General features: G+C 44.2%; 2 protein-coding genes across 5 annotated transcripts in view; one reads left to right on the top strand and one right to left on the bottom strand.

Annotated features, from left to right (window-relative positions):
• Nucleotides 1-11,783, bottom strand: part of TK2 (thymidine kinase 2) — a 63,255-nt gene that overhangs the window by 50,895 nt on the left and 577 nt on the right. For all 3 annotated transcript variants that reach the window (XM_081513327.1, XM_081513329.1, XM_081513325.1), the window contains exon 2: nucleotides 9,958-10,027. The gene's annotated coding sequence lies outside the window, so the exon portion shown is untranslated. The remainder of the gene's footprint in view (nucleotides 1-9,957; nucleotides 10,028-11,783) is intronic.
• On the top strand, nucleotides 50-11,758 carry CMTM1 (CKLF like MARVEL transmembrane domain containing 1). Of its 2 annotated transcripts, XM_081513319.1 has the most exons (4): nucleotides 50-438; nucleotides 3,155-3,313; nucleotides 9,438-9,536; nucleotides 11,376-11,758. In XM_081513319.1, exons 1-4 carry the CDS (start codon nucleotides 127-129, stop codon nucleotides 11,691-11,693), a joined length of 888 nt encoding a protein of 295 aa, XP_081369445.1. In that variant the 5' UTR covers nucleotides 50-126; the 3' UTR covers nucleotides 11,694-11,758. The 2 variants fall into 2 exon arrangements, with proteins under 2 accessions (XP_081369445.1, XP_081369446.1); XM_081513320.1 differs by lacking the exon at nucleotides 3,155-3,313.

The following is an 11,783-nucleotide window of genomic DNA, read 5'->3' as shown; positions in this document are numbered from 1 at the left end:
GCGCGAGGGAGAGGTGGTCCGCAGCCGTTGGGGCGAGACGCTGGTTCCCAGGGGAGGGCTGGCCGCAGCCGTGCAAGGTTCAGAGCCGCGGGGCCCGCCAGACACCACCAGGCCCAGGGGTCCACCATGGATGCTGAAAAGGACAAACGACCTTCGACGGGCTCGAAATCCCGGGGGACTCGCGCGCGCTCTGTACGCGTCGCAGAGGGGGCGCATCCCGAGCGCTCGGGTCCATCCACAACCTCGGAGCGCGGCGTCAGCGCGGCGCCCTCAGCATCCATACTCAAGCCGCCTTCAACCCCCGCGACCCTCAGCCAAGAAGAGAAGGAGGCCATCCAAAAGCGTGCTGAGGGCCGGGCCAAAGTCCCGCCCAAATTCAGGGACAGCATCAAGCGTTTTTTCTTCTCGCCCACAGGAGCCCTGAAGATCATTAGGCTGGTGAGCAGAGAGAGCTGGTGACCCGCTGGGCGGATGCAAGGGCGGAGGCAGGCCGGCTTCGGCCTCGGGGAGTGAGTGATTCCCAGGGGTGCGCCATCTCGGGGGAAGCTTCCCTAATTCCCTTTGCCAGTCTTCCCCTTTCTTCCACCTCTCCCCTGACTCCTCCCACGCACTCAACCCTTGCTACTAAATTTGGCACGCTACCCACCCACCCCCCATCCCTCACGTTTATATTTCTCAGGTTTTCCCTCACAAAGGGAATTAGGGAAGCAATGAAGATAATAGCAGGAAAGTGTAAGTTAGCAAACAAAAATAATAGAATTGACCAATAAAACTGATAAACCACTGGTCCATATAACAGGAAAAAAGGGGGTGGGGGGGGCATACATTTAAAGTTAGAAACCAGAAAGGGAAAAAACTGTAAACGGGGAAGAAACTGAAAGGATTCACAAGTTACTCTGCAAAACAAATGTGAATAACTGGGTCAAAGAGTTGACTTTCTAGGAAAATATAAGTTACCAAAACTGATCCCAGAATAGAGAAAAATCAAAACAGACCAATATAAACACAGGGAGGAAAATGAGAGTATCTTTCAAAAATGTATCAGGCCCAGAAGATTGAGGTCAAGAGAAGAGGGTGACAGAGGATGAGAACAGAGGATGGCATCACCAACTCAATGGACATGAGTTTGAGCAAACTCTGGGAGATAGGGAAGGACAGGGAAGCCTGGTGTGCCGCACTTCAGGGGGTTGCAAAGAGTAAGATAGGACTTAGCAACTAAATAACAACAATCAGGCCTAGACTTTTTCACAGGTTAACCCTTTCAAACCTTCATAGGATGCAATTCTGATACTATTCCAACATTTTCAAGGAATAGAGAAAGAAGAAACACTTCTGAACTGTTTTTACAAAGTCAGTGTAACATTGATCTCAAACCTGACCAAGTTCAGAAAAAAGAAAAATAAATATTCAATAGAAATCTCACTAGTATAAAAGCAATAGTATTAGCATGTTAACAGAAAACATTCATTGGTACTTCTTAAAAACATTCATGAAGAAGAAACATAAGGATGATTCGATATTAGGACTCTATTAAATCCACCATAAGTAAAAGGAGAAAAAATTAGGACACTCTATCAAAGAGGGTATAGAACACATCTGACAAAATTTAACATTCATCTCTGGTTGCAAAAAAAGTGAGCAAGGGAAGAAGAAAGACCAGTTAACTAGGAATATATAGATATTTCACTGACAATAAACCCCCAAATCAGTATCATATGTAATTAAACCTCAGAAGTATTCCCATTAAAATGAGGAACAAAGAGGATGCCCACTATCAACACTGTTATTCAGTGTTTTGCTGGAAACACTAGTCATCACAATCAGACAGGAAAAAGGAATAAGTAAGACTATTTGAAAAGGCAAAATATATCATTTCTTACAGCTGATCTGATCAAAGATCTAAAAATAAAATCAACTGGGAAACACTCTAGAACACAATAATTTCTACTTCATTAGTAGAAATGAGCAAACAAGCACTTAGAATAGAAGAAAATATTTCTCTTTACAACAACAATCAAGATGGTAAAAGAGCTGAGATTAAATGAAATAAATCTTAAAGACCTATACAAAGAAAATGGAGAAGGCAATGGCAACCCACTCCAGTACTCTTGCCTGGAAAATCCCATGGACGGAGGAGCCTGGTAGGCTGCAGTCCATGGGGTTGCTAAGAGTCGGACACGACTGAGCGACTTCACGTTCCCTTTTCACTTGCATGCACTGGAGAAAGAAATGGCAACCCACTCCAGTATTCTTGCCTGGAGAATCGCAGGAATGGGGGAGCCTGGTGGGCTGCCATCTATGGGGTCGCACAGAGTTGGACACAACTGAAGTGACTTAGCAGCAGCAGTAGCAGCAGCATACAAAGAAAACTTTAAAACTCTATTGAGAGATATTTTAAAACCACTAAAATAACTGGAAAGACATACTTTGTTCTTGAAGGACCAGACTAAATTTTGTAATCTTTCCATATTATAAGTTAAAGGAAATTCCAATTAAAATACCAACAGGCTTAGTTTGGGGAACTTGATCAAGACAAAAATAAGAAACATAAACAACCTGAGAATGAGTACTGATGGGGGTCCAAGTCAGACAAAAATACAACATAAAATAAGTTGCTTGTAATTTCAAAAGTACTAGAAAAGAAGTCAGCAACTCAATAGAGGAAAAGAGTTTCAAAATCAAATACATATGAGAATTCAGTATATGATAAAGTTGGATTTCAGATCAGTGGTGTTTCCCAACAAATGATGTTGGTATAATCAGCAGGTATTCAGAAAGAAAGAAAGTGGCACTTTATCTCACTCTTGCGATCAAAATCAATATATATTTACTTCACTTGGCCTGTATATACACAGTTCTTTCTGGCATGAAATATACAGTTAACAGTGATTACTTTTAAGGAGATACACTAGGGTTGGGACAAGGGAGGAGAAAGAAGCTTCTGTACTGTGTGCATTTTTTATCTGTGTGTGTTATTTCATTTCTTAAAAAACATAAGGAGTTTTAAAACTAACATGTATGTGCCAAACAATACAGGCCCTTGCAATATAATCAGATTTGCATTCTGACCATTTATGGTTTTGTTCTGTTTGTTTTTTTTTTTAATAGCCCATTTGCATTAAAAACAAATCCTGTTTGTTTTTTTTTACTGCAGGGCCTTCTCATAGGGGCATTCATTTTTTTCATCATTGCCGAAGCCCCAGAGTCCTACATAGCAATCACCATTCTGGAAACCTGCATCGTTCTTTTTTTCATTCTAATATATATGCTAACCCTTCACCACTTGATGACTTATTTACATTGGCCCTTACTTGTAAGTGTTCCTTTTCATAATTTGCATATAAACTTTGCCCTCAGCCCCAGGATAAATGCTCTCCTTGACTGAGCGCAATAGAGGGATCTCTGGATGAGGACATAACCGAGCTGTGACAGTGTTGACCTAATCTCAGAGAAGAAACTAGCCTAAATCCAGAAAGATTCCTGGAACCCCTCTGTCTATAGGACAATCAAATACACATCTGCTTCCATCTGATTATGGCCCTGAACATGTGGTACTTTTCAGCTGGTCCTAAAGAAAATTTTACTTAGTATATTCAATAATATCCCTCTCTCCTCTCCATGCATGCTCCGTCATGTCTGACTCTTTGCAACTCCATGACTATAGCCCACCAGGCTCCTCTGTCCATGGGATTATCCGGCAAGAATACTGGAGTGAGTTGCCATTTCCTCCTCCGGGTGATCTTCCCGACCCAGGGATCGAACCTGCGTGTCTCTTGCATTGGCAATCTCATTCTTTACCACTGTGTCACCTGGGAAGCCCATGCTGCTGCTGCTGCTGCTAAGTCGCATCAGTCGTGTCCGACTCTGTGCGACCCCATAGACAGCAGCCCACCAGGCTCCGCCGTCCCTGGGATTCTCCAGGCAAGAACACTGGAGTGGGTTGCCATTTCCTTCTCCGATGCATGAAAGTGAAAAGTGAAAGAGAAGCTGCTCTGTCATGTCAGACTCTTCGAGACCCCATGGACTGTAGCCCACCAGGCTCCTCTGTCCATATTTAGTAATATATTTCTTTATGAAATAGCACATGCTTGTCCTACTTTTCAAACAGCTCCCTCTCTAACAAATTACAAACATCCCTCTGAAAAGCATGTTTCTACAACATGGCAAAGTTTAGAAAACTGTCATGTGTGCCCTGAAAGATTGCAAGAGTCAACTTTTTCATGTGTGCTAAGGGTCCATCTTCCCAAAGTAGCGCCATATGGTGGGGAATTCAGGAAAAGACATTGCATAGCCTTCTTCAATAGTTTTTTTCCCCAAAATCTCATCATTTTTACCAGCTGAGAAATTCCCGAAGCTAATTCCCAAGGTCTCAGAAAAATAGTATTTATTTCGGAGCCTGAGGCTCTGCATCCTCACAGACTAGAGAGGTAGCATGCTTTTGGTCCAGATACAGACATGGACCCATGTCTGGTGGCGCTGCCACCTTCCTAGCTGTGAAAACTTTAGCCTCAAGTTTCCCCATCTGGGAAATTCAAGGAAGGAAAAGTGTGATGATAGAAACTGTCTAATAGGGTTCCTGTAACGTTTAAAGGTGATTTAAAGCAAAGATCACAAAAGGCTTGCCACAAAACTAAACATTCGCTACAAAGTATCCGTGGACCCCACGAGGCAGTTGGGTGGCTTTTACCCTTTTATCTTCTGCATGGTGAACCAGCCTAACTCTGAACAAGCTCACACCTCTTCCACATTCCACTTTCTTATGGTGCCTTTTTCTAATCATAAAGTAGGATTGGTTATGTCGACTTAAAAAAATTGCACAACATGTGAGTTGTGAGTCAACTTTTATTTGAGGCCAAATAAGGGCTGCAGCTTGGGAGACAGCATCTCAGGTAGCTCTGAGAAACTGCTCCAAAGATGCAGGGGGGAAGGTCATGTGACTCTGGCGAAGGGGAAGTACATGCCATTAAGCACATATTTTTCCAGACTGTTTCTATTGGTCTCATGACGCTCTTGCTAGTCACGAGGAAGAGTCATCACTGTGAAGGATTTTAGTGCTTTTCTAGATATGAAGAGGAACAAGAATTGGACTCATAAAATCAGCTCCTGAAAATATCTGTCTGAAGACCTGTCCTGCCAGTTTTTCCCTGAGCACAGAGTGCTTCATTTCTGCTCTCCAGCCTGAACTCCTTTCAGGAGGTGTTGAAAATCAGCAGCTGCATGATTTAATCCTTGTAGAGGTAGAGGGCAAGTGCCAATTTGTAGCTGATGGTTGCTATTGAATTGAAACTCAAAATACTTTCTTCAAGCGTCTGAAGGATTTTCTAAAAAGGCCGCTGAGCTCTCTCTGTCCCACAGAGTGCTGAGCAGCAGCAAGCAGAGCAAGCAAACTGTGAGCAGCTTTAAATGGACACGTGGAAAAGCCTCTCAGTTATGGAGAGCTATAACCATGGAGAGGTTTCTGAGGGGAAACTAAAATCTCTGTCCATGGAATTTTCAAGAAGGGAAGGTAAAGTAATGGTTTTTGAGTACATACCATGTACCAGATACTTCTTCATACAGATTGCCTTATCTCATCCTCACAACAACCTGGTAAGGTTGTGATCACCACCACCCTCTCCACCCCCCACCCACCCACCCACTGCCCACTTAACGGATGAGAAAATTGGATTAAAGAGACCATTAATATGACCATTGCCCATGCTCATATGTAGGCATGTGTAAACTCAGATTTGAGCCCAGGTCTGTCTGACTCTAAAGCCCAGACTTTCCAGACTTTATACCCTTATTGCCTTGTGATGTTTTCTCTCCCTTCCTATGTCTTCGCCTTCCTCACATTTTCTAAATTTTATCTTCTCTGAAGATGGAAAGAACCCAGTTCTCTCATGGTTCCTTAAGATGTGGAGCAAACCATGAACTGATTATTCTGGGGTGGGGGGCAGGGTACAAATTTGGGGGTCAGCAAATGAAGGCTCCACGGCACCGAGGTCAGCAGCTGTGGTCAGGAGGACTAGAGCCCTCTAAGAAGAAGGACTACAGCCATAATGCTGGAGAGAGCCTCAAGGCCCTGTGCTTTGCTGGAGGGTCTGGGGGGCAGGGCGGGGGGGGGGGCGGGGCACGGTTGTCCAGGAAGATTCTCAGAGAGAGGCAGGAGCAGGGTCTCCTCAGCATGAAAAGGAAGGTCTCATGAGAGGAGCTGTTTCCACATTTGTGGGAAGCTCAGGCCAGCCTGTGTAGGGCTACAGGCCTTCAGTCAACCCTGGTAAAGCCAGGCCCCCTTTTGCTACTTCACTCCTTAGGGGAGAGCTTTCACTTTTCTTTGGATAGCTACGGGACCCCAGAGTGTGATGCAGAGCCCCCAGGGGGTGGGCCAGGCCCAGCTCTCCTCACCCTACCTGTGTTGGAGTCACTGTCTCCTCTGTTAGATTTCATTATCAGCTTTACCCACCCTCGTCCAGTGTCATCTATCAGTATACCCAAGAAAAGTATGAATTATAATCACTGTCTTCTAAATAGCCCATATTTTAACACTTCTACATTGTAAAATATATATATTTTTTTCCTGACAGAGTCAGAGAAACTGAGTTCTGGTCAAGTTGATTTTTTTTTTTCCAATAGAAAACAATTTAGAAAAAACACAATAAAACATATTTACTTAAAACTCTATTGAAGGGATGATTCCAAAACTCTTAGCAACATCTTTACATTTATAAGTAAAAGGTATCAGCTTTAGAATGTCCCCTTCAAAGTAATGAAAAACAATTGTGGTGATGTCTGATTAGGTTCTGCCATGTGTCTGGAGGACTCCAAGGCACAAACGGAACCAGTGAAAGTTGTTTTTAGTCAAATACCATGTACTGTTTATTGCATATACATTTTTGTTAACAAATACCACATTTTGTGAAACAAACTGTAAAATGTTTGACTCCTTCCTAATATTCAATGACTAAAAAAAAAAAAAAACCATTCACCATCAAAGCATCTTTTTTCCCAATTTTAATTCGACACAATTTTGTTTATCTCTGGGAACCGTTTGGGCACTTTATGGAAAAATAATAGTTAAGTCACAAACCTATCATTTCGTCAGAGGCAACTATTTGAGTCAGTAAGGTAATTTAGTCAAAGAGAGAAAGAAAAAGATGAGTAAGGATGGCATTTATGGGGAAACTAGAAGTGCTTTTGCATGTGGCAAGATTCAGCTGCAGTTTTACTCCATCTGAGAAGACATACCCTTCTCTCTGTCAAACATGAGGCCAACTTAGAGGGTCTGTGTCTAAGGCAAAAGGGAGAAGGGTTAGTCAGGAGAAGGCCCTTGGAGTGAGGGGGATCACAGCCACTTACTGGCTGAGCAACCCCAGGCAAGTCGCTTACCCATCAGTAAACTGGGGATAATAAGAGTTTATAGTGAGAATCAAATGAGATCACATATGAATACCCTGGCACAGTATGCAACACATAGCAAGTGCTCAAGAGATGTGAGCTACGATAGAAATGTTCCATACAAAGCAAGCACTACCGCCAAGAGACAGTTCAGGACAACACTTCCTTGCAAGTAAGAATCCAAAAGTCCAGTGAGGAGATGGAATTCTGATGAGGCAGTCAACGATTGACTAGGGAGGTCAAGTCTGCATTTATTATTATTATCATTATTAATGCGCCTTCATCCAAATTCTCAATGATGTAGGCCACAGTTAATTTTTATTTTTAAAAGTTCACACTCTGCTCCAATGTCCCTGTTCACATCTTTGAATATCTTGGTTTACACACTCCTCAGGAGCTATGCTTCCTGCAAAGTTGCAAAGTTGCTCCACTGTGGGCAGACCTTTCACTCAGCCTACAGAACCCAAGTGGAACTGATTTCCAACCCTCACCAGCCCTGCACCAACGTGCCCCCGCGAGTGTTACCTCTCGTGTCCCCAAATAGCAAACATTAGTGCCTTTCTAAGAAGCAAGTCCCATTCCACAATAGGGTTCCTTGCTCACCAATGTCAACAGGAAGAACACCTGGAGTTCACGGAATATTTACTCTCTGTGCACATTTTGAGGGCAGATTATCAGGGATCTGCACTTTGATGCGCTCCCACTACCAACTAGATGCCAGGTACCTCATCTGACGCTTTCAGATTCATTATGCCATTTAATCCTCAGATGAAGTCAATGAATCCCAATCATTATCCCCATGTTCACCGTGAGCCTGTTGGGGACTTCCCTGGAAGCTCAGTGTTTAAGACGCCATACTTCCAGTGCTGGGGGCATGGGTTGGATCACTAGTCAGGGAACTAAGATCCCACATGCAGCATAGCTGAAAAAAAATGAGCCTGTTGGCACAGAGGGGCAATAAGACATGCCCTAGGTCATACATCTAGGATTTGGTAGGCTGAAAGAGTTGATCAACAAAAAATACCCTCACCTTGCCTGTCCCATGCCACTTTGACCCTCCATCACCCATTCCACAGAAAATGCCAAAGACAGGTGCTGCACTTCCAACCTAGGGGGACAGGTCATTTCCTCCTCATTTGGGTGTCCCTGATGGAAGGCAATAGTGAGTTGAGTTCTGATTCGACTCCTTGGCAGATATTCAATCACAGTCAATTTGATGATCTTCTCTAAGCCTCTGTTACATCCTCTTAAAATAAGGATTCTAACAGTACTGACTTTGTGGAGGGTGTTTGTGAGGGTTGAATGAGACAATGACAGGAAAATGCTCAGCACACCACGGAGCTCCACTTAGACCCAGTATGATTAGATGGCAGGGCTCCAGTACTGACATCCAAAAAGAAAGACACAAATAGCCTACAGATGTCAGGACAAATCAATTCTGGCCATGTTTTAGGAAAGAGAGAAAGTCAATTTCACTCCAGAATACCAGGTCAGCTCCTCAGATGGGTTCCTGTCTTCTTGGGATGTGTGACCCTACAGAATAAATACGATCCAATTTCCAAACGTTCAGTTCTAGTGATCTGCAGTTTTGGGAGTGGAATTAAATCAGTCAAATGTTAATTTAAATTTTTATTTTTATATTAAAACAAACGTATTATGGAATGGAATGCAGAATTTACATTAAGTTAAAATATGAAAGTTCAGTAAGATTATATTTATGGAAGGTCAGTCTGGGTCAGGCCCTCAGACCTCTGGGTTTTTTTCTTGCCCATTTTCCTATGCACTTAAAAAGCCTGATGGAAAAATTGTTACAAAAGAGTATTCTTTAATGAAGTTAAACCCTTTTCTGCTGACAGTCCTATCCAGGACCTTAAAATCACATAAACTCACATCTCTGGAAGATATAAGAATTACGCTGCTGAGGGTTCGTTCCTGTTAATATTAATCAAAGGGAAAGTTTTTAAAAGGCATTCATCCTTAGATGGGCAACTAACTAATTTAAAGACTTTATGAAATGACATTTTCATGTAAACTTGACAATTTTCAATTCTGTGTTGCAGGATCTTATCAACAGTTTCATTACTGCAGTGTTCCTTTTAATAGTTGCCATCTTGGCAATACAAGAAAAGGAAAGAAGGCATTTGTTCTATGTTGGAGGGGTAAGTAGAGGCCTTCACGACTCCATTTAAGATCAGTATTTCAAGATTCTTTGAAAAGGGAAACTAGCAGACCATCATTATTTCAACAGAACACCCCCCACCAACCACCCCTGCTCTTTCTTGCGCTGACTTCTTCAGAAGACTTGAAGTTGCACAAGCTCTAAGCTCATGAAAATCTTCAATCTAATACTCATTCTCCAAATAAGCACAAAAACAAGTCTATGGAAACTTTTCTGAAAATCATACACACTACTTTTTTCAACATTGCCAAAACATATTCCAAAAAAATGATTTTAGAGGAAAAAAAAAAAAGTGTATTGCCAAAGTGAGAAAGGAAGACGTTCCCACACTAGGCTAGGCATCTTCTGTCTTAATCTTTACAACTCTCATTTTTACAGATAAGGGAATGGAGGTTAAATACCTTATCCTGGGTCTCAAGGCTGGGAAAATCCTCATCGTATGAAGAGCACAGGAAATGGCAGATTAAATGCCTGGAAGATAGGGGGTGGGGAATAGGATGGTGAGACTTTGACTCAAGAAGTTAAGTAATGGGAATAGAAATTAATCCAGAAAACAAAACCAAAAAACTGTAAGTTCTTTGAATTCATTCTATGATCTGTGAATACTTGTCAGTCCATTGGACTGTGCCAGGCCTGAGCTCAGTGTTGGGGACTGAGTCCCTTCCCACTTAGGGAGCTCAAGATTAGTTACAGCAAGATCTACCTAGGAAAAGTTCATGAAAGCAGCCAGGGGTTAAGTGACCACAAAGAGAAACTGGCAAGCTACAGTCTGTGGAGTCACAAAGTTAGACAATTTATCCACTCTGCAACAAAGAGAAACATGCGCTTCCCAAGTGGTGCATATGGTAAAGAACCCACCTGCCAATGCAGGAGATGAGGGTTCTACCCCAGGGTCGGGAAGATCCCCTTAAGGAGGGCGTGGCAACCCACTCCAGTATTCTTGCCTGGAGAATCTCATGGACTGAGGAGCCTGGCGGGCTACAGTCCATGGGGTTGCACAGAATTGGACAGGACTGAATCGACTTAGCAACCCACAGACACAAAGAGAAACATACAAGACAGACAAGAACTGAGGAGCACTTGGAATCTTGGGTGTTAATAGGCCATGATCCCTATCTGTTAACTCAGCCATCACGCCTTCTCAGGAGTTCCCACCCCCAGGTCTCCATCAATACTTACTTGGATGGTAGGAACAACCCCACCCCCACTCTACCCCCCTCAACACATACACTGGTCTCCCTGCCTCCAGCCCTGCTCACTCTCCATTCATCTTGGGACAAGTGAGCTTCCTGAATCTGGAACCTCCCCTCCCCTCTTGATGAAGTCCCCGATCCTGCACCTCCCCAGCCTCAACTCTGCCCCCTCCCTCACCAGCTCCACAGGTCTCAGCCACACCAGATGGAGACCCCAGTTGGGTACCTGGAATTCTCTTCCTGCCAGTTTGCCCCTTTGGAAACAACTATCTGCCCTTTCAAATATAGCCTAAGAGTCCTTTCCATTGAGGGGCCTTCTCAGGACTCCACTGCCTCCTGGAGCCCGGTAGGATCAGTGCCCTTCTCTCCTCCTAGGGCCTCAGGCCTTAGGCAAGGTCATCCCTGGTGGTAAAGCCCGTGTCCAAAAACCCTTTCTTTGGGAATGCCCCAATGGGCTTGAAGAAGCCAAGTGGGCTGACACCAAGGAGGTAGTGGAGGGTCAGTGTGGAACAAGGGCTGCCCACAGGCCCTCTCCCCACACTCTCCCACACCCCAGGATAAGGAACACAGGCAAGCTGCAAAATAACCCCATCTTTCCTTCCTGCATCTGGTCTTGTGTCTGCTAGGCCCTGTGTCTCACAGCAGCAACCGTGTGTGTCATCGATGCGACTCTGGTCACCAAGACGATGAGGAATAACTTGAAAAAAGCCCTGGGAATCAAAGTGGAAACCAGTGAACCCTTGGCCCCGGAACCCGTCCCACACACAAGGACACCCACAAGGGGAGGCCCAAAGGCACCTACAAGGGCAACTAAGCAACGCAGCCGGTCGCAGCCACCCTCGGAAGCAAGCTCGCGGGCACCCTCGGAAGCAAGCTCGCGGGCACCCTCGCGGACGCCTACGAAAACCCCGCCAACTCCTTCCTCCCGCGGCTCTCGCCGCTGAGCTCTCACGCTGTCACCCATTTCAGCCCACATGTGATCATAAAATCCAGACTGCTAAACCGGGAATATTTCTGCTTGTTCGTGCTGCCTT

This window comes from Giraffa tippelskirchi, chromosome 7 (genome assembly GCF_054371585.1).
Source record: "Giraffa tippelskirchi isolate mGirTip1 chromosome 7, T2T-mGirTip1v1.2.pri, whole genome shotgun sequence".
NCBI lineage: Eukaryota > Metazoa > Chordata > Mammalia > Artiodactyla > Giraffidae > Giraffa > Giraffa tippelskirchi.
This window is presented reverse-complemented; position numbering and strand designations above follow the sequence as displayed.